Consider the following 18,588-nt stretch of genomic DNA (forward strand, 5'->3'; position numbering starts at 1 on the left):
AGCCTCCCTGCTCTCCTTACACAGAACACACAGGTATTTTTGCTGTTGAGCAAGAGTTAAAACAGCTGCAGATATGGATTGCTCTTAGCAAAGCAGACGACAAGCCAGATCTATTACTAAGCTTCTTTAAATCCAGTGTTGCCACCTGAAGAGCCAGCTTATGCCCTCAGACCTAGTTATGTTTCTATCTTGTTTCCACATTTTTGTACCGTAGTTCTACAAAGCCAGAGCATCAAATACTACCTGGTTACTCTCACAGTCTTGTCTGTTCCTTGAGGTAAAAGCAGAGTAACAGACAGCGGTACGTCTGTCGAGAGCTGCCTCCAGTAGCATTGAATCAAGTGCTGGTGCTTGACAATCGTCAGAGTATATCTGCCTCTTGGGATTATATAAAACACATTAAAAGTTCACTCTCCTGTCGTATTCTCAGATCATCCTTCTATACATTAATCTACACATTTTCTCCCAGAAATACAACCAAATGCTATTAAAAGTTACTAAAAAAGAAAAGGTTCCAAACCCATATTTATCCATTTCTTTGTGCATGAATTATTACAACAAAGCTATTACATTTCTTACAAGAAATGAAAAAAAAAAAAAAAAAAAAAGGTGGACAAAACTCCATTCCTACAGCTTATTTGCATACTTACAGTACTCTTGACCTGCTGATCAGCTCTATAATTTGTGCTCCAACTGATCTTTCACCAAAAATACAGGGAAACAACACCCACTCCATGAAAGGATGCTCAGCCTACTACCCCCTCACTGTTCATTAGAGAAGTCTTCCCTTTTTCAGTTTTTCTAAGCTTTCATTACTTCAATTTTTCTCATTTTATCTTGACTCATTTCACAAAATAAATATAACCACCACCCAAGCAGAAAAAAAAAAAAAAAAATGAAACATGTAACTTGTGGACATGTTAAATAAATTTTTGCAATGGGTTACATTTGTGGATTTTTGTATGTTACAGAAACAGATCGTCATACTAAACATTATTATAGTCTTCCACTACTTTAGCAAAAAAACAAACCCTAAAAAAGCTCATGAAAAACAGCTCTATTATATTGGGAACAGTATATGACAACTACCACCATGGACCCAAGATAAAGGTCCATATACTGTACTTTCATACGGTAAAGAAACGCATAGAATGTCACAAACACTAGAACAGGTTCTTTCCTCATATATTTTCACAGCTTCCAAAAATGAGCAGTTCAGGGACTTGGCCAATTCAAGAGTAGCCTTGGATAAACTTCTCCAACAAGCAGCAATACACCTATTTTCCAAGACTGTATCTTACCTCATTCAGAAGCTATTTACACTTTACTGCTTAATCACCTGTTGAGGTTCCCCCTAAGTCTTCTGATTTTTTTCCAACAAGTCTTTTTAAGATAAGAGTACCTATATTCCTAAAACAGTGGATGACTAGGCATTTACAGAGCAGCTTAATAATGTTTTGTGTTCCCACAGAGAAAAACAGAAATATCAGTTCTTCTACAGCACTATTTAAGAGCAAGTATTAGGAAGCAACCTTAAAACAGAAAATAGTTTGCTATGTTTTTCCTCAGGACACCAATTCAATTCAATAAAAACATGCTGACATAAATATTCTCAGAGGTCAACAACTTGCATAACATCAGTACTTGACTGCACTCCAAAGCACTGAGACAACCAGGTTAGTGTTGAAGCTGAAATCCTGTAGCAATTGACCAAAGGTTTTTGAGAGAGCTGAGAAGGTTTCCAGGGGAAGTTCAATTTATACCAGAAAAACTAAGAGAAAAGGGGATAATCAATAGTTTAAAAGACTATGCAGAAAATACTTCTAGCTTTTATGTCAAGATAAACACAGATTTGAAAAATTTCACTTGCAAACTAAACTGGTTTTAATTCCAGGAGCAGAGAGATACTCAAAACTGTTCCTAGAACATTAACTTATTTGGCAGATAACAAACCTACTCCTGCCTTACCAAATCTTCTACTCACCAACGAGAGCAGTACTGAAGATTGTCATGATGCTTCCATAGAAAAGGCAAGTTTCATCACCACAGGGTTAATACCAACCCTGGGACTTGAAAAAAGTTTATTCCACTATGGAATTTCTACCTTGCTTTTTATTAGAACAAACAGAAGTCACTGCCTTAACCAGGAATCAGTACTGCATCACCAAAACGCATTGCAGGACTCTTCCCCAGCAAAACCTTAAAGTAAATTCTTTTTAATGAACACACACTATTATTAGGGCTACTTCAGTCTCCATCAGAGATGCAAAAGGAGAAGAGGAGAAAGTAAGGAGGAAAAGGCAAAATTCAAAAAGACTCACCATCCTGAAAGGCACTAAAACACCCCTTATCACTGGTCTCAAAGTGGCACTAACCAAGACAGCGCCCAAAAGTTCAAAGTAATCTCTGGTGTCCAGCATTCAATGGATTCCCTGTCCTGGAAATCATTTATTCCCCCTCCTCACACAAAATGACAATGAAGAGATGTGTATATATTACATAGGTGCAAAAGGAGGACCTTCTTTCACACTCATTGAGCAATAATTGGCTTCATGGTTCACACACCTTTTGTTAATATTGTGAACTGTTTTATAGCTTTCCACATTAGTGTTATTTTCAAATAATCACCAGAATTCTCAATCTATTCCTAAGATTGCCTTTTCATGTAATAAGGCTAATATTAAACTAGTCTAGCAGCTAATATAGGCAGACAATATATTGTAATGCCAACAATGTAAGAATATATTCCAAAACCAAGTTGTTAATATGTCCCATAACAATTTTTGTTAGATTCTGAACTTGAATACAGGCAGGTTTCTGAATATGAAGTGTTTGGCCAAATATAAAATTAAATACTTTTCCTAAACTAGAAACTTTCCAAACACAAAAGTGTGCAGGACTACCCCTGAAAAGGAGTCATCCACCATACACAGATTAGTTTGCACAGATTAAAAGCTAAATTTAATTTTCAGATGCAAAAAAAATCCTGGATGTTTGCCAGTTTAAAGCCCAAAGCAGACTTGTTACTACCCTGATAAAAAGCCCTGTGTATGGGACAGAATTTCATTCTACCTGTACATAAAAAAAAAAACTGCTTGGCTCCATAGAGTCTGTATGATATATTAAAAAATCTGAGAAAGAGGAAGAAGAAAAAATTTGAGGTCTTTCAAATAGCATTTTCCACCCTGCCCCTCAATAATTTGGATCAGTTTTACCTTACTTGGTACCTTCTTTTCTGAAAAGTGACCCAGATAAATATCTTCCCATACAGGTTCAGTATTAAAAAAAAAAAAAAAAGTGGTTTCTAAATACACAAATTACATTTTATGTAAAGTATTCCTCAGTTTACTTCCTGCAGGGATCAAATACAAAATGATTTTGCTTGAAATGACAGAGCTTTAGTGCCTAATAACTGTGAATAGAAAGACCTCCATAGCCAGACAGCCACACGGACACATGACACAATTTACAGTGCTAAAGGACATAAATTAAAACCCATCAGCATCAGACTGAGTTTTTACATTTACTAGATGCTTCAGAGGTCTTATGTCTGCCCTAGAATATTATATTAAGCCTCCACAAACATGATGCCAGAGAGAAGATAAAGGCAAAGCAGGGAAAAACCTATGGCAAGTACCAAGGAAAACGAGGAGAATAAAAATCCATCAAACTAATAGCAGTAAACAGACACCCACCTCCCTCCTATTCAACAGCAATTCCCATGATGGACTTTACACATTAAGGTGGTGGAAACCTGAACTGTCCTTAATGTCACTTTATAAGCTTTGCTCCCCTAGACTAAAAAAGTTCCACAGGTGATTAAACCCAAGCTTACACCAAGCCATGCACTCTGACCCAAACAGATGTGATGAACTGAGGGCTAACTGCTGTTCAGAACTGAACTGCAAGCAGCCATCATGGGTTTGCCCTTGATTCTTCATGTATTATTAAAAAAAAAAAAACAAACCACAAAAAACAGCATAATTCTAAACAAAGAATAAGTAAGTATATGAAGTTCTTATCACCCTCTCCGCGGCAACAAGATTTTCAGAGCAAAATCATGATGGCATGTATACTATATCTAAGCATTAGGGCTGAAATACATTCTCATAGCAGACCAATAATCAGACCAGGTAATACCTGGTACGAATCTAGTAAATAGCTCAATCCTTCCTGGCACACTTCTGATTTTTACATTATTATAATTAACCCAATTTACGTCAGTAATTATAATAAGGGCAGAGACTACTACTTATTGTTATGAGTCCTATTATTTTACAAAACAAAGTGAAACAATTTTTATGGCTTTCCACAGTAGCATTATGGACATCTCACAAAAAAGCTCTCCTTAGACTCTTTTGAACTAAAGCCAAAAATGATTACATGGTTTTATTATGATACCTGGAAAATAGCCACAGCTTGCTAGGTATTACTTCTGCAAGTATTGCTCTCAAGAACAGAAAAGCCTGACTAGATAGCTGATCAGTATTGAAGCCATACTTTTGCAGTAAGTAGAAACGACAGATCTAAGGTAGCAAGTTTATTAAATCTGCTAATGAAAATGTTGTGCCACCTACCAGAGAAATGGAGAATTGCTGCTTGTTTAGAACCCCGTGAGTGCTTTTTTTTATTATTATTTATTAGATTAGGATTAGCATCCTGTAAACATCATTTTAAAAAGCAGGCTTTATTCACAGGCAATGTATTCTCATTGAATCTCAGACAATCAGCTAGCGGGAATATTCTGCACTATTTCTACTGCAAAGGTAAGTTCTAGTTGAGAGGTAGCAAAGGCATGTGAATAAACCTGAAATTTTAAAACCTTCACCTATTAAATTAAGCAAGACCAAAAAAATTAAGGACAAATGTGGAAAAGGCACCGAACAGCTATAAAGTAGAAGATGCTTTTGCCATCAAAAAAACAATTCCATACCATTATCTCATTTCCAGTGGAAATCTCAGTCCCAGATCCATTTACAAATCATGTACAAACAGCAGCTCTACTTAAGTCATTATTAACATTAGGTTTTTTAGTTATGATGATGTGTAATCCCTCCCTCTTCAGCTCAGTTACCCCTTGGCCAAAGCCTGCAACAGAAGCTTCCTAAAAAACCTAATGCTTTCCCTCCCCAATGAAGATTTCAATATTTTAATATTTGGTATCACTCTCAGAGACACCATGTCTCATCATTTAACTGCACATTAAAAAACAAAGTTTCCATAAAGGTGCATGCAGTGAACTGTACCTCATTTTCGCCACAGTCAGAAGGTGTATCCTTGTGTATAGCCATCTGATACTTGGCAAATAAAGTGGCTGACTGGTTGAAGGATGATTTGAACTGGGGATCCTCAAAGGAGACAGGTACTAACCTCACCTTCAGAGCAAGGAAAATACAAGCATACTGTTTTGAGTGCATATGATCAGGTAATATGCTTCTGAAGGTAAGGCTAGTGAAAGATCTCCTCCTATCCACTTCAAAGCCTCTGAAGTCAGTTTTCTACTTTAAGCACAGTAATTAAAAAAAAAAACCAAAACCTACAGGGGAAAGTCTGACAACTAACACTAGCTCAAACTGACTGCTGATACTTTCATTAAAGAATAAAAATTGTATGACACTAGAAGACTCCAAAGCAGCAGTTTATTCAACCCATCTTTTTGGCCAAGTATCTAACAAATTAACCACAAATTTTATTTTCATTGTACAGTCTCAAGGACTTTTAAAATATATTATTGTTAATGGCACATCACTCATTGCCCTGGTTTAGCAATTACATATTCTTGCTACATATACTATTTCTCCAAACTCCTGATTTTTTCTTTCTTTATAGTACTAGAGAAGTAATATGTCTGACAGTTAACTACCATATTCTGCCTGGTCATTACAAGAAGAAGTAACGATATGTAATTTAGATGGAGTGCACAGATTACATTTTAAAGAGCTTAAATTGAAAGGGAAGAGATTTATACAACTTCTGTGAACCTTAAATGAACAGTTTGTACGTCTGATAAATTTTTACTCACATGTTGGCCCTGATCATGCTTAGTTTGTCCTTATGTAAGCATTCAAACCAAAGCAAATGAGTTAGTTAACAGGCTAAGTGTCCAGCTGGTTTTAGTTCCTCTAAGATTTGTATTTATAAGGCCCACCACAACTATCTCCAAAAGGCTCCATCTCTTACCCAACAGCACCTCCATGCAACTTCCTTAACTTTGCTGTGTGCAATTAAGACCAAATATTTGTGGCACTCACGAAGACACATCAAAAGAGTTTGCACTTTCAGGATGTTGATTTTATTTGATACGGTATTTTACATGCTCCTGAATATGTAACGGATATAAAATCCACACTTGTTTCTTCTAGAAACAAGATACATGAAATAAGAGGGGAAGCTGAGCTTTCCATAAAATTAATTCGGCCTTCTGACCTGATTTACAGTTGGTTTATCAGGTGGGTCCTTGTGAATAACCATCTGGTAACGTTTATAGACCTGGTAAGACTCCTGAAATGTGGCTTTGAACTGTGAACTCGGTGGAGATGATCTCACCACCCTCACCTTCAGAAGAAGTTAAACACATTTATTATCACAATATCATGCAGTAACTATATATTTATACATATACAAACCTCACAACAGAGAGAAATTTTGACTTCCTGCATAAGGGCGCTAACAATTTAATTAGTATTAGCCAACAGCCTTCAAAGTCTTCAGCTCAATTTAGGCTATTGAATGTTTTTATATTTACACTGAATAACATAAAGTTTTCAAACTCTAAATTAAGATAGCTAAAATGGCTACAGAAAAACTAAACAAATAGTTTTCAGGACATAACACCAATAAATGGTATGCAGATCAACATTTTAAAGAGATTTTCTGTACTTCTTAAAATCTTCTCTTGTAGTTTCACACTACACTGAAAAATATTTGAAAGACCTGTGCATTTGGAAGACTCTTATCTGTGCTTTTTATCTAAAGATTAGTTTTTATTCCAATTACCTCAAGGGGATTCCTTGTTATTTTTCAAATTGAAAGAGGGAGATGAAACAATGTTTCCATATTCAATTATGAGTTAACTGTAATAGGAAGTTGTCAGTCTTCCCCACCATCACCCTTACACACATGAAAATATATTTTAAAAAAATAAAAATCTATACATTAAAAATTATTCTTAGTAAAAATGACTGCTACCTAACCAAAAACAATGCTGTCACATGAGCAACAGTGCATGTCTTTTCAAGCATATTTAAGGACATGTTCATTTCAAAAAACACATAGTTTTCAGTATGGTTCTGTTTTTACAAATAACATTGGTTCCGATCTATTAAAAAAAAACCAAAACACCACACTTGACAGCCATAGTGAGGAGCAAAGACAATCTGGGAAAACACTGCTGGAATCATCCTCCTTCTAAGTCTACCCGCATCTTCTAAATGAAGATGTTCAGACAAAGCCATCACACTTCTGTTATACAACTTGTCAGAAAATCTGGACGAGTTAGTGAGACGGATCGATTTCATGGCTTCTTGTCAGTTATTCAGAGAATCTTTTAATTTTCAATACCATCATTGATAATCAGTAACTACAGGAAAATAGTTATATTCAAATAGTTTTCCAGCTTCCAGAAAAAATAAAAAGAAAAAAATGAGTTTATGATTAACAAATGTTAGAAAGTCCAAAAGTCTTCCAGATTACTGTCTCTATATTAATAATAGACTTAATGGCAACCAGTATAGTAAGCAAAATTTTCCACCATCACTTTTACTGCTTCCAAAGACATCAACACATACCAATGATGTTTATAAACAGCAGCTACCATCTTATCTGTTTAATTTTATGAACAGTTACTGCTTTTTTGTCAAGATTCATTAGCATAGATAGGTTAACTGTTTATATACTGCAGAACTAAATATTGAGTCTTTCTCATCATTCAACACTCAGTTAATTCAAAGTCTTTCATTTTCAAGTCAGACTGTATGAAATCAATTTGCAAGTTATTTTGGCAACTGTACTGAGCTCTGCTACGACTGACTGCAAGTGCCAGAGTACCCTCTTGTGGTTACACAGAGCTCAGCTGCACCATATATATTCCATAAAGTCACAGATACTAAACACCTAAGCATTTCAAAAACTCCTTAACCAGACTTTTCCTTAATTTGCTTCCAACAACAGTGAACAAGACATTACCTCTAACTTGTGTCGTGCATCATCAGGTAAAGAGACAAAAATGAAGTCTTCAATGGTTTTAGGCTGGTTTGTTTTAGATTTAGAGTTTTGCAAGAGGAAAACTTGATCTGCTTGAAGCTGAGAGCCTTCAATTGTGCACATCTGGTTCTGAAGGAGTTTCTGCAGTTTTCTTTCTTTCCTTATGTCCTTTGCTTTCCGACACGGTGGCTTGCTCAGATCAGCCCCTTTCCCTACAAGGGTACAGGCAAAGAATTAAACACCACATTTTGCACTACACATGGAATTATTACGTAATCACCAAAGAGAAATGGCTAAAGTCACCATTAATTGCAGACTGTGGTCTGAACATAACATGGTCTTCCACATTTACAACTACCGACAATGCCCGATGCCAAGCTAAGTTGCAACGATTCTTCCTCTACAGCTGTTTAAGGCAGCACTATAATATGGAAACACCTTGACCATGATTCCACCCCAGAGCCAAGGATATATTTAAAAACTAAAATGAAAAGACTTCCTGCTAAAGTCTGTCCTTAAATCATTCTGCCACATCCCCCTCTCGGAAACAAAGAAAAGCTCCTGTTTAATGTATGGTATGATGGTGTACTACATTCAAACAGCTACAGGATCAGCTTCAAACACCGAAAGGAGAAAAAACACAACCACAAAACCTTGCAGCCAAATTCACAGAGAATTATTCTACCACATTAAAAACTCAGGTGGCTAAACAACAGACTCCTGCAGAAAATACACCAAAAAAAGCATTTATTTTTTGTCACCTGGAATCCTTACGCACTATACAGAGCTACTGCCAATGCCAGTGCCATTCATCAGTGCCAATGCTACTAACATCATGGAACAGAAACTTAAAAGGCCACATAAGCTTACATCTTTGCTTAATATCACATTCAGACTGGTTTTATGAATTAATTCACTTTTATCAATTTGCTGCTATCTTTAACAGATCAACAATTCATAACGCTCTATTTCTGAAGTGTTATTTACTTAAAAGAGAAGTCAAACCTAGAAAACAAGTATCTCAGCATAGAAAATAGTACATATAAATATTAGAATAGTACACAGAACTATAGCATAGTGTAAGAACTTAGTTTTAAAGCAACACAAATCCAAAGACATGCACAAATGAAAACTGAAGTGGTCCAAACTCTTCAAGTAAGCGGCTAGATAATTTTATACGTTGGACACTGACACGAGATAAAGTGTCAAGATATGGGAATGCCAGTACTAGACAAATTAATACAGAATTTTTTCAAACCAATAAGATACCTAGTCCCCATGCTACCCTCTAAAGGCACTGAAAGGATGGTTACCAAACATAATCTACTTACAAGTAGCTATTTCCCTAGACAGCATGATTTTAATCGATACAGATTGTAAATCCATAAATTCAAATATGTAAAAATTACAAAAAGCAATAAACATTTTCTTAACACTTCCAGTTCTGCCAAAAATTTGTACATCATTGTTGGCTCTTCCATGTAGCACACACAAGTCACTGAACACCTACCTTGCTCCGGCTGAGCAAGAGCTCTATGAACCTGTTCCACTGCTGGAAGAAATAATAAATTTTCAAGGAATAGCTGTCTCAGCTTAGCAGCTGCTGTTCCAAGTTCCATACAGAGTGAAAGCTGTACTCAAAATGGCATAAGCAGCCAGCTAACGTAATACAATGTGACTCTAATTCTGTATCTTTTTATTACTTTTTAGGGCAGTGGTAGATGAGTTGGAGGCCAAAAAAGAGCCACAATATCAAAAATTTCAAAAAGAGAAGAAGAGAGGAAAAAACTAATCCCATACAGGGAAATGCAGTCATATCTTGCACAGAAGCAAAACTGTAATAAATATTTATGACAAATTGCTGAATAAGTCTTTTATGCCATCAGCTTTCTCCTGAACTCCACATATTTGCAAAAGATGCAGCGGCAAGTTTTGAAAGACTTACCTTTTCAAATGGGAAAGTACCCTGAACAGTACTTTCATTTGAAGCATTGGAAAGAAGATACGTTTACAAATCTGTTAATATTTATAACACATCAAGTGGAATCCAAACAGGCTAAGCGGTAGTTATTCCCTTAAATAATTATAATAAATAAATTCCTTTACTCCCTTAAAGGCCTGGAAATTACATGGAAATTGTTTTTTCCAGGATTCCCATGAAACAGTTACATCTTTCTTTCCTCCTCCTCAGCAGTAACTTATTAGCCAGAACTGACATTTTCCGTGTTCTCTACCCGCATCAGACCTTCTCATGGACAATGGGAACAGTGGTATCCTTCTGCAAACTAGAAACGGTGAAAGCACTGGTATTTAGAAAGCTCACTGGTGTGTTTAGAGTCACTTCAACTGTCAAGAATCACAGCCCTCAGAGCCGCTGCCTGCATCTTTCTTTACCAACAGATATATCACAAATTTGCAAAATACTTTATGCTGGGATAAACTTTTAAGTATCAGTAAGACTGTAAACCATTCTTTTTAATGTGCATACCACACAGAATTTACAGAGTTTATGAGGGCACTTCTGGGGCAAGTTAGTAGCAAGCTCTTCGTGGCTCACCCAGAGAAGTCCCAGGCTGGTTTCTCCACATAGACTCCAGGACAGCTGAAATTTGAGAGCATCTCAGGGACTTGACAAGGAGCCGATGCCACTTTGGCACTGTTAATACATCCTACGGTTGCACTAGCAAATTTTATGATCAAGTGTTCTTACCTCTCAGCTAAGGTTTTTTGAGTATTTGTTTCATCCATACATCTGAAATTATTCACCAGAAAGGAACAAATATTATGAGGAAATTACAGACACTATGTGACCTGTCTACAGGCAAACAAATCAGAGGAAGAGCTTATTTAAAATCCTCATGATACATTTGAAGAATGAGTACTTCATCCATACTGAGATCTGTTTCATGTCTCCTATCTTCTATAAGCTGTGTTACCAAGAAGAACTTCTTTAAAATGAATGTTCCTACAGACATAAGCAAACCTTCTTTTCTATCTGAAACTGTGCAGAAGCAGCCCATTATTTCTATAGGACAATGACCTTTTTTGTTTATAAAGGAATAAAAATGCAATTAAACAATCTTATTATGGAATAAGTCTAAGTTTTCCAAGATGAAAACTAAACATCTTTCTAGCTGGAAAATTTTAAACTAAATTTGACCTGTGACACCACTTACCCTAAAAAAAAAAATAAAAATTAAAGATCAGTAAGCTCTCTGATCCGTTTATTACTCACTTTTAAATTTCATTTAAAACCTCCAGAAAGACACACACTAATGAGTATTTCTCCTCTGTAAAACCTTTTTCCAAAACACAGCACAACATTTCAAGCTTTCTTTATCTCTATTTTCAGTATTTAAAGGTTTACCCAATGTTATTTCTAACATAACTGAAGACCATACCTCACCTTTTTCAAAACAATGGCAGGTTACACTCATAAGCTTTACCCAAGACTGCCATCTGCTGTCAATGTCCACTTAATTTGCTTTCCAAATTGAGTTTACATAACCCAAAGGTTTTCATTAATTATTTGCAAAACAAGAGGGTTTTGAAAATTTGCACAACAAATAGAAGTCATATAAACTATACAAGGGCTATAAAAGCTTTGACTGCATTTTATAAAATCAAAATATAAAATACAGTCTAAAAAATTCTGGAGTAGTTTTCCAGGAACATGTAACAGTACTGCTTTCGTGCAGCACTACTGGTTTTCTCATCAAGCATTTCTGAAAACCCTCCTTTTTGATCAGATGCAAAATTGCTTGTTAAGCTGGTGAAAATCTGATCCAATTTGAATGAGTGCTCATTAAGAAAAAAAAAAAAAAACTATAGAAGGGGACAAATATCTTTGTAAATGACGTTCTCATAAATACCGGCACAACTTGTAATAGGTGAGTGAATTTAGGAATTAGTATGATGGATGTCCCAACACATGCAGAAGCTCTATAACATCCAGCCTCCGTTAGGATTTTAACTAACATCATACGCTATGCATTGGCCAATTGCAGCTCAGAAACTGCCCTTTATTTTTCTCGGCAGGCCATTGTAGAGGCTATGCTAAACTGAAAACACGATCTGTAAGACAAGGCTGCCTCACCTGCAACCTCTGGGCCATAAAGAGCCTGTCAGCAACCCTACCTTCTCTTCCAGTGCTGGCTGTTGGTGAAATTAATTGTTCTGCAATAATCCATCCACACCTTACCATCCTCCTTCCAGAAATCACACATGTCCCACAGGAACGTAGCCAGCTAAAAAGAGAAGCCATAGGAGAGGCAACTCGCAGCACTCTGAGCATATCCTGGCAGCAGTGGTTTCCAGTGCTACTTTTTTCCTCAGGGACCCTCCTCAAGGACTCCCCTGCACATGCAACAGGTATGACCACACCACACAGGGGATCACCCACCAGCTGCGACACAGTCTGCCCTGTCACAACAAGCTACACAAAAAGCTTAACACCATCGCAAGCAGATGTAGATTCCAGGTTCTCTTGCCACACAAAGGGGTACCACAACACCTATCACACACAAAAAATTACAGTCAGATGACTGACAATGAGATTACCTTTTTCTAGGGTAAAGATTTCATGATCAAATTCAGCCCAAAGGCAGCATTTCAGTATTGTAATTGTAAAGATTTCCAAAGCTTGACTGAGGGATAACTTCCATACTGAAAGAAGTGATCATACTATTAAAATCAGTATTATACTAAAAAATATGTTAAAAATGCCACCAATATTTCACGTACTTTTACACAAAAACTGTAGAAATGCTAAGCATTTACCTTCAGTCTTTAACGCAAGACCTGTAGCATTGTATAAATGCATAAGTAGTAAAGAAAGATTGCCTTACTTCTACATATTTACTGCACTTCCTTGCAGAAATGTAACATTAAGTCCACAGAATAAAAAATAAAAAAAAAAAAAAGGAGAAATTACTACATAATTTCATACCCTTCAGTGATAACTGTTCCTCTAATCTCAAGTTAGCCAAAATCTAAAACAAGGAAATCTCCCGAACAGATGAAAAAGCTCACCTAGAAAATGTCATTCTTCACAGAGGACCAGAAGAATCTGTACTCTTTTTTTTGTAAATCACCAGAAAGCTACACAGTTTCCTTTAAGCCTATGAAATACCAACATGACAACATACTGAACGTATTTCCAATGCCAGTTAGATCTGTGGCAAATAGTCTATGAAAGCACAAAAACCATAGTCTTAAACTAGCTATTCACAGGGGTGTATGCACAGGGTGTAAGCACTACAATTTGTATTCCAACAAGATGGCGTGCAGAAATGAAAAAATGTAAAGAACAATAATAGCTCAGGTGTTTTTCTTGGGTCTTAAACTCATCTCCCACTGCTGCACAGAGACAAGGTTAAGCCTTAACCTAACTCAGTCGCTAGCACTGCTGCAGCACCAGCCAGAGCTGTATCGAGCTCTGTCTTGCACAACCAGGGAGTTGATCCTTGATGATCCTTACAAGTCCCATTCAGCTTGAGAAATTCCGTGATTCTACAAGCCATACCTCAAGGTACTTAAAGCCTGAGTCACCACATCCTACAGAAGAAAGGGAAAGCTGGATATACCTCTTATTCTGCCCACAAATGTATCCCAAACTGGAAACTAGTGCCTATGTCTGATGAGATTCAACCACCTTGATCAATGTGACTGCAATCTAAATAGCTTACAGAAAACTACTTACTGAGAATACACATTTACAGCTGATAAAAAAAGAAAAGCAAGAATGAAGATCAATGCAACTTTCAGAAAAAAACTAAGAAAAGAAGTAACATGCAGTATCTCTCAATTTATACACTATAATTCCACAAATTGGGAAGAGTACAAGGAACAAAAAGAAACAATTATTGTTTTACTAGACAAGACAAAAACAAGGACTTCACCAACATGTGCAATCATGATAGTATATTCCAATTACCACAAGAAATTTGACTACCTGGCTTCGGTGGTGCAGGAACAATTTTAGCTGAACGTGATGGTTCTCCAAGGAGTGGTGTATCTTTATCTGCACTTATCTGAGGAAAACCTGATTCCACCTTCTGCACGTTCACCTCTTCTTTTGTTTCTCCTGCGTCCTCATCTTCATACTCTGCCCTCTCTGTGTGATCCACACTCAAGGGAGTCAGTTCAGACTGACTGACACGAGATTCACCTTTGTACGCAAAATCGCATGGGACCACATCCTCTATATGGGAATCCATAGGCTCTTCTGTAAATAATTACATGAGTGAATTTCTGTATATATAACACACAGCTCACACCTTGCACAATTAACATTTTACGGTAAATGAACTCATTTTCAATTTTACAACTGTTTTCCAACAGATAAAGTGACTGTGATAATCTGGAAACAGAAAGCTTCCTTTACAATCCTGAATTACTAGCACCAACTCATTCATGAGAACAGTTTTAACTTCTCCACTAAAACAGAGCAATTAATCTCATGCCATAACTACAAACAAACAACAACAACAGAGATACAAAAAACCTAGCGCGCGCGCACACACACACAAGAAGCAAATTATGATTCAGAACCAACGCAACAAGTTTCACCACAACTGAGAACAGCTACTTTTGGTGTTGGATAAACGGGGTGTAACTGTTCAATCACTTGGAAGAAAAACTCTCTTTTTCCTGCTTGCTCTTCCTTTTCTCTGCCACCCACTGTCCTGCTTAGTCCTCTCCAGATTATTGCTTTTATGACAGAGGTGAAAACAGGATCTAAACCTCTACAGCACCCAGCTAGAAAGTAAGCACGTACCTAGAAATGAAAAAGAAAATAAGCTGGTCTATGCAAAACGTAAGGAAATATATTCTTCAGAAGAGCAAGTCAGCTGCACGGTTTGGTCTCTGGGCTACACAGTGCTCTTGATGCAAAACAACAGTGTAAAGACACAACCTACGTGGACCTTTATAAAAGCGTCCATATAAACATATCGAAGTGTACCAGCCGTTCTATCAACCAAGTAGGTACGTCATCCTTTCAAATATCAACATTGGTTTTCAAACACTAAAAAATTCTTACCTTCACTCACTGCTTTCGAAACATCTCCCTTAGAAATAAATTTCAGCATTTTCTTCAGAACTTTCTTGTGAGATTTGGAAGTCTGAAAATGCAAAGCCTGGCACCTTAAAAAGAAAAAAATTATGACCACTTACTTTGTGAAAGATTTTTTCAGAAGCAAATGTTAAGGAACCGCTTGAAAAAGTTACACTGTATGTTTATTTTCTAATTATTTTTGCATTTCCCTATATTAAGTGGTCAAATATTTAATCAACATTTTTGAGTTAATAAAATCATTTTGTACCACACAATATCATTCTTTATTTAGTGTGTATATCAGGATAATCACTAAAATATGCTCAAGCACTGCATAAAAAAGCTTTCCTAGGAGGCAAATACACTAGAATTCTTCAGTTACCTATTTTATAGATACAGCACTGACACTAACTAATAATACCAGAAAAGCATATTTAGAATGATTCATGCCTATTCAACTGACGGCCTCTCTTATTTGGGCTATTAAAGCGGTGTTTGTGGGACACAAACACACAGGTTCACCTGCAACCAGTGAACAAGACAGCAATCACAGAACTCTTGCTTTGGATTGCAACCCAGAAGCAAAAGGCAAGGGTACACACTCAGCTTACAGGAAAACATCACAGAGCCACTGATGCGCCTATGCACAAACACAACAGCATATACTGAGTACTCAAAGTACCATTTCAAGTTGATAAACTTTCCAAGTATTATGCATTTAAAGCAGGAAACACAACTGGTTCAACATATTTGAAGTGGTCAAATCACTTACAGTCATGTATTTTGAGCTTCTTACCTTATCGTGTATTGAGGACAACATGTTTGATTCATGATAGGTTTGTAGACGTATTTTCCACTTCTAAAAACAAGAATAAATATGTATTGATTTTTTGTTGCTTATACTACAAAATAAATGGAAGACAAACCTTTTTTGTTAAAATATCAAAATATTACATGATGAGTAACAAGTCTGAAGCAAGTTCTTCAGCTTCTTACTGCTACAGTAAAATACTCTCCTCCTAAAATAACGTATCTTCCTGTTCAACAGCATCACGTTACAAAAAGTGCCAGAGCAGTGGACAAATAGTTCCACTTCGATTAGTAATAGAAACTAGTTAACTGTTTCCACCGACTTAATTTTAAAACTGGACTCTAAATTGTATCTAAACAAGACAGCTTTGTATTTTCTTTTTAAATTTACCTTCGCCATCCTCTGTCTATGAGATCCTGGTAATCTTGAACTGTCATTGAATGTGCCCACATACCTGAAATAAATAATACAGTAACACACTTGACTGACCACAGTCGTGCTTGAAAATACAAGAAGTTCCACAGAAATATCACTGGAAATCTGAGCAGGTAATGGCAAATAGGTGTCCTTCAAGGATTTTTCCTTGGTATATTTGTAATTCTCACAAATTATCAAGTTCAACACCCACACTGAATATAAAAAGAAGCCACCATAACCAACATAAATCTTGGGATGCAACCAACTATATTGCTCTGGCTGTACAAATTAAAAGTTTATCTCCCCACCTGCTCTCTTTCCCAAAGATACACCAATCAAATAACATACAGTTGCTCCTTAATTTTGTTAAAATCATTCGGAAACACTGGGTGACAAGCCCAAGGTGGCACAGACCATTCCCAGGGACTCCTCAGAGAGCAACTGCCGGGGCAAACCCGGGCCCGCCACCTCCTCAGCGGGCAAGAGAACGCAGCCGGCTCCCCAGCAAAGGGGCTTAGGCCAGCCGTGTCTGGCCACAGCTTTAGGGCCGCGGGGCCGCGCCAGGCAGACACGCTCCGACCCAGGGATTAACCCGGGCGGCGCTGAGGCGGCGGGTCAGGCCGGGCAGCTGCACCTGAGGCGCCGCGCTGGGCTGAGCAAACGCCGAGGGGGAGAGCCCAGCCACAGCCCGCGCCAGCAGCAAGCACAGCGCTGCACCCTCCGCACAGCGCTCCCTCGTTTTTGACCGTTTGCCCTCAGAGCGGAGAAACACACCTACAAAAGCAGACCGGGACGGGAGGGCTCCCGGCACCGCCGCCGCCTCGCCCCGCGGGGCTCGGCGCCCCGCAAGCCCCCAGCGCCGGGCACCTTCCAGAGGGAAGGGCGGCTGCCCGCTGCCGGCGGACGCTACGGCCCCACCGCCGCCTTCACCCGCCGCCCGCAGGCCGCCCCCAGCCCCGGGGGCACCGGGGCGGCACGGCCCGGCCCGCCGCCGGCTGCCCTCAGAGCCCGCCCTGCCCTCGGGCCGCACCGTGGGAGAGGTTGCCGGTCTCGTTCTTGCAGTAGCCGCAGCGGTAGCCATCCTCTCCGCCGAAGTATTCGACGATGCTGGGAGAGCCGCCGGCCGCCGCCATCTCCCCCCGTGACCCCCGCGCCCCGCCACACCGCCCGGCTCAGGACAGCACCCTGCGCGCTGCCCCGGCCGGCCCGGAAACAGCCGCCGCCGCCATCTTTGCTACGGGCAGGGCACGGTCAGCGCCCACAGGAAACGGCGGCCCCGCCATGTTTGCGGCGGGCAGCTGCGGCGGCTTCCCCGCGCGCCCCGGCGAGCTCCCCCATCTTTAGTGAGGGCGGCCGCGCTGCCCCGCTCCCGGGCGCGGCTGCCGCCGCAGGGGCGCGGCCCGCCTCGCCGCCTCCCGCTTACCGGCGGAGACCTTGCCGCGCTCCGAGGCGCAGTAGCCGCAGCGGTAGCCCTCCTTCCAGCCCTTGTACTCCACCACTGCGGCAGGCATCGCGCCCGGCGGCCCCGCTCGCCGCCGCCTCCCTGCGCTGCAGCGCCCCGCCGGGACCGAGCAGGGGGGGAGGCCGCCGCCCCCCGCGGTGCCGCCTGTCCCCCGGCCGAGGCCGCCGCCCGCCTGCCGGATTTGCATGAACGCACAGCCCGCAGTTCTGTTGCTGGTGACCGAAGATGGTCACAGTGTTGCCACAAACCCTCAGAGCCCGGGCACGTTTTGTCACCCCCCAGAAACATGCCCTAACGGCGGATACCTGCTACCCTCAGCTGCTTGAATCAGAAATCCTACCCAGTGTTAAAAGGAAGGAAGAAATCCTAAAAAAACCTCCAGAGACAGTGGTCCTCCGAGGAGCAAAAGGAGGAGTTACCATCAGTAACCGCGACCAAGTTGCCAAACTCAAGCCTTTTATTTCCAGAAAAGAACAGAAAGACAGCATCCATTTGTCCCGCAGCACCCAAGATCATCTAGGTAACAAGACTAAACATCTCTGCCGTGACAACCATTGAAATTCCACCTGCAGGCTGCTGTTGGGGAGAGACGGGATGAAAGAAGGGGGATAGCATTTCCTTTTCGTGAAAGCTTTGAAG

The 18,588-nt window shown here is 39.5% G+C and overlaps 1 protein-coding gene across 7 annotated transcripts in view; it reads right to left on the reverse strand.

The window, feature by feature from the left end:
- The window catches only part of ATE1 (arginyltransferase 1), an 86,974-nt gene extending 68,759 nt beyond the window's left edge, over positions 1 to 18,215 (reverse strand). The window contains exons 1-7 of one of the 7 annotated variants that reach the window (XM_055719937.1): positions 17,911 to 18,189; positions 16,461 to 16,524; positions 16,056 to 16,118; positions 15,245 to 15,348; positions 14,156 to 14,428; positions 8,185 to 8,414; positions 5,247 to 5,375 (exon numbers count right to left, since the gene is read on the reverse strand). In XM_055719937.1, the coding sequence (XP_055575912.1) occupies positions 5,247 to 5,375; positions 8,185 to 8,414; positions 14,156 to 14,428; positions 15,245 to 15,348; positions 16,056 to 16,118; positions 16,461 to 16,524; positions 17,911 to 18,136 (1,089 nt within the window). In that variant the 5' untranslated portion in view covers positions 18,137 to 18,189. Of the gene's footprint in view, positions 1 to 5,246; positions 5,376 to 6,426; positions 6,556 to 8,184; positions 8,415 to 14,155; positions 14,429 to 15,244; positions 15,349 to 16,055; positions 16,119 to 16,460; positions 16,525 to 17,517; positions 17,714 to 17,910 lie in introns of those variants that run through there. The other 6 variants (XM_055719935.1, XM_055719942.1, XM_055719938.1 and 3 more) reach the window with 6 other exon arrangements.
- Positions 18,216 to 18,588: the final 373 nt, after the last annotated feature.

Source organism: Falco cherrug, chromosome 9 (genome assembly GCF_023634085.1).
Source record: "Falco cherrug isolate bFalChe1 chromosome 9, bFalChe1.pri, whole genome shotgun sequence".
Classification (NCBI taxonomy): Eukaryota; Metazoa; Chordata; class Aves; order Falconiformes; family Falconidae; genus Falco; species Falco cherrug.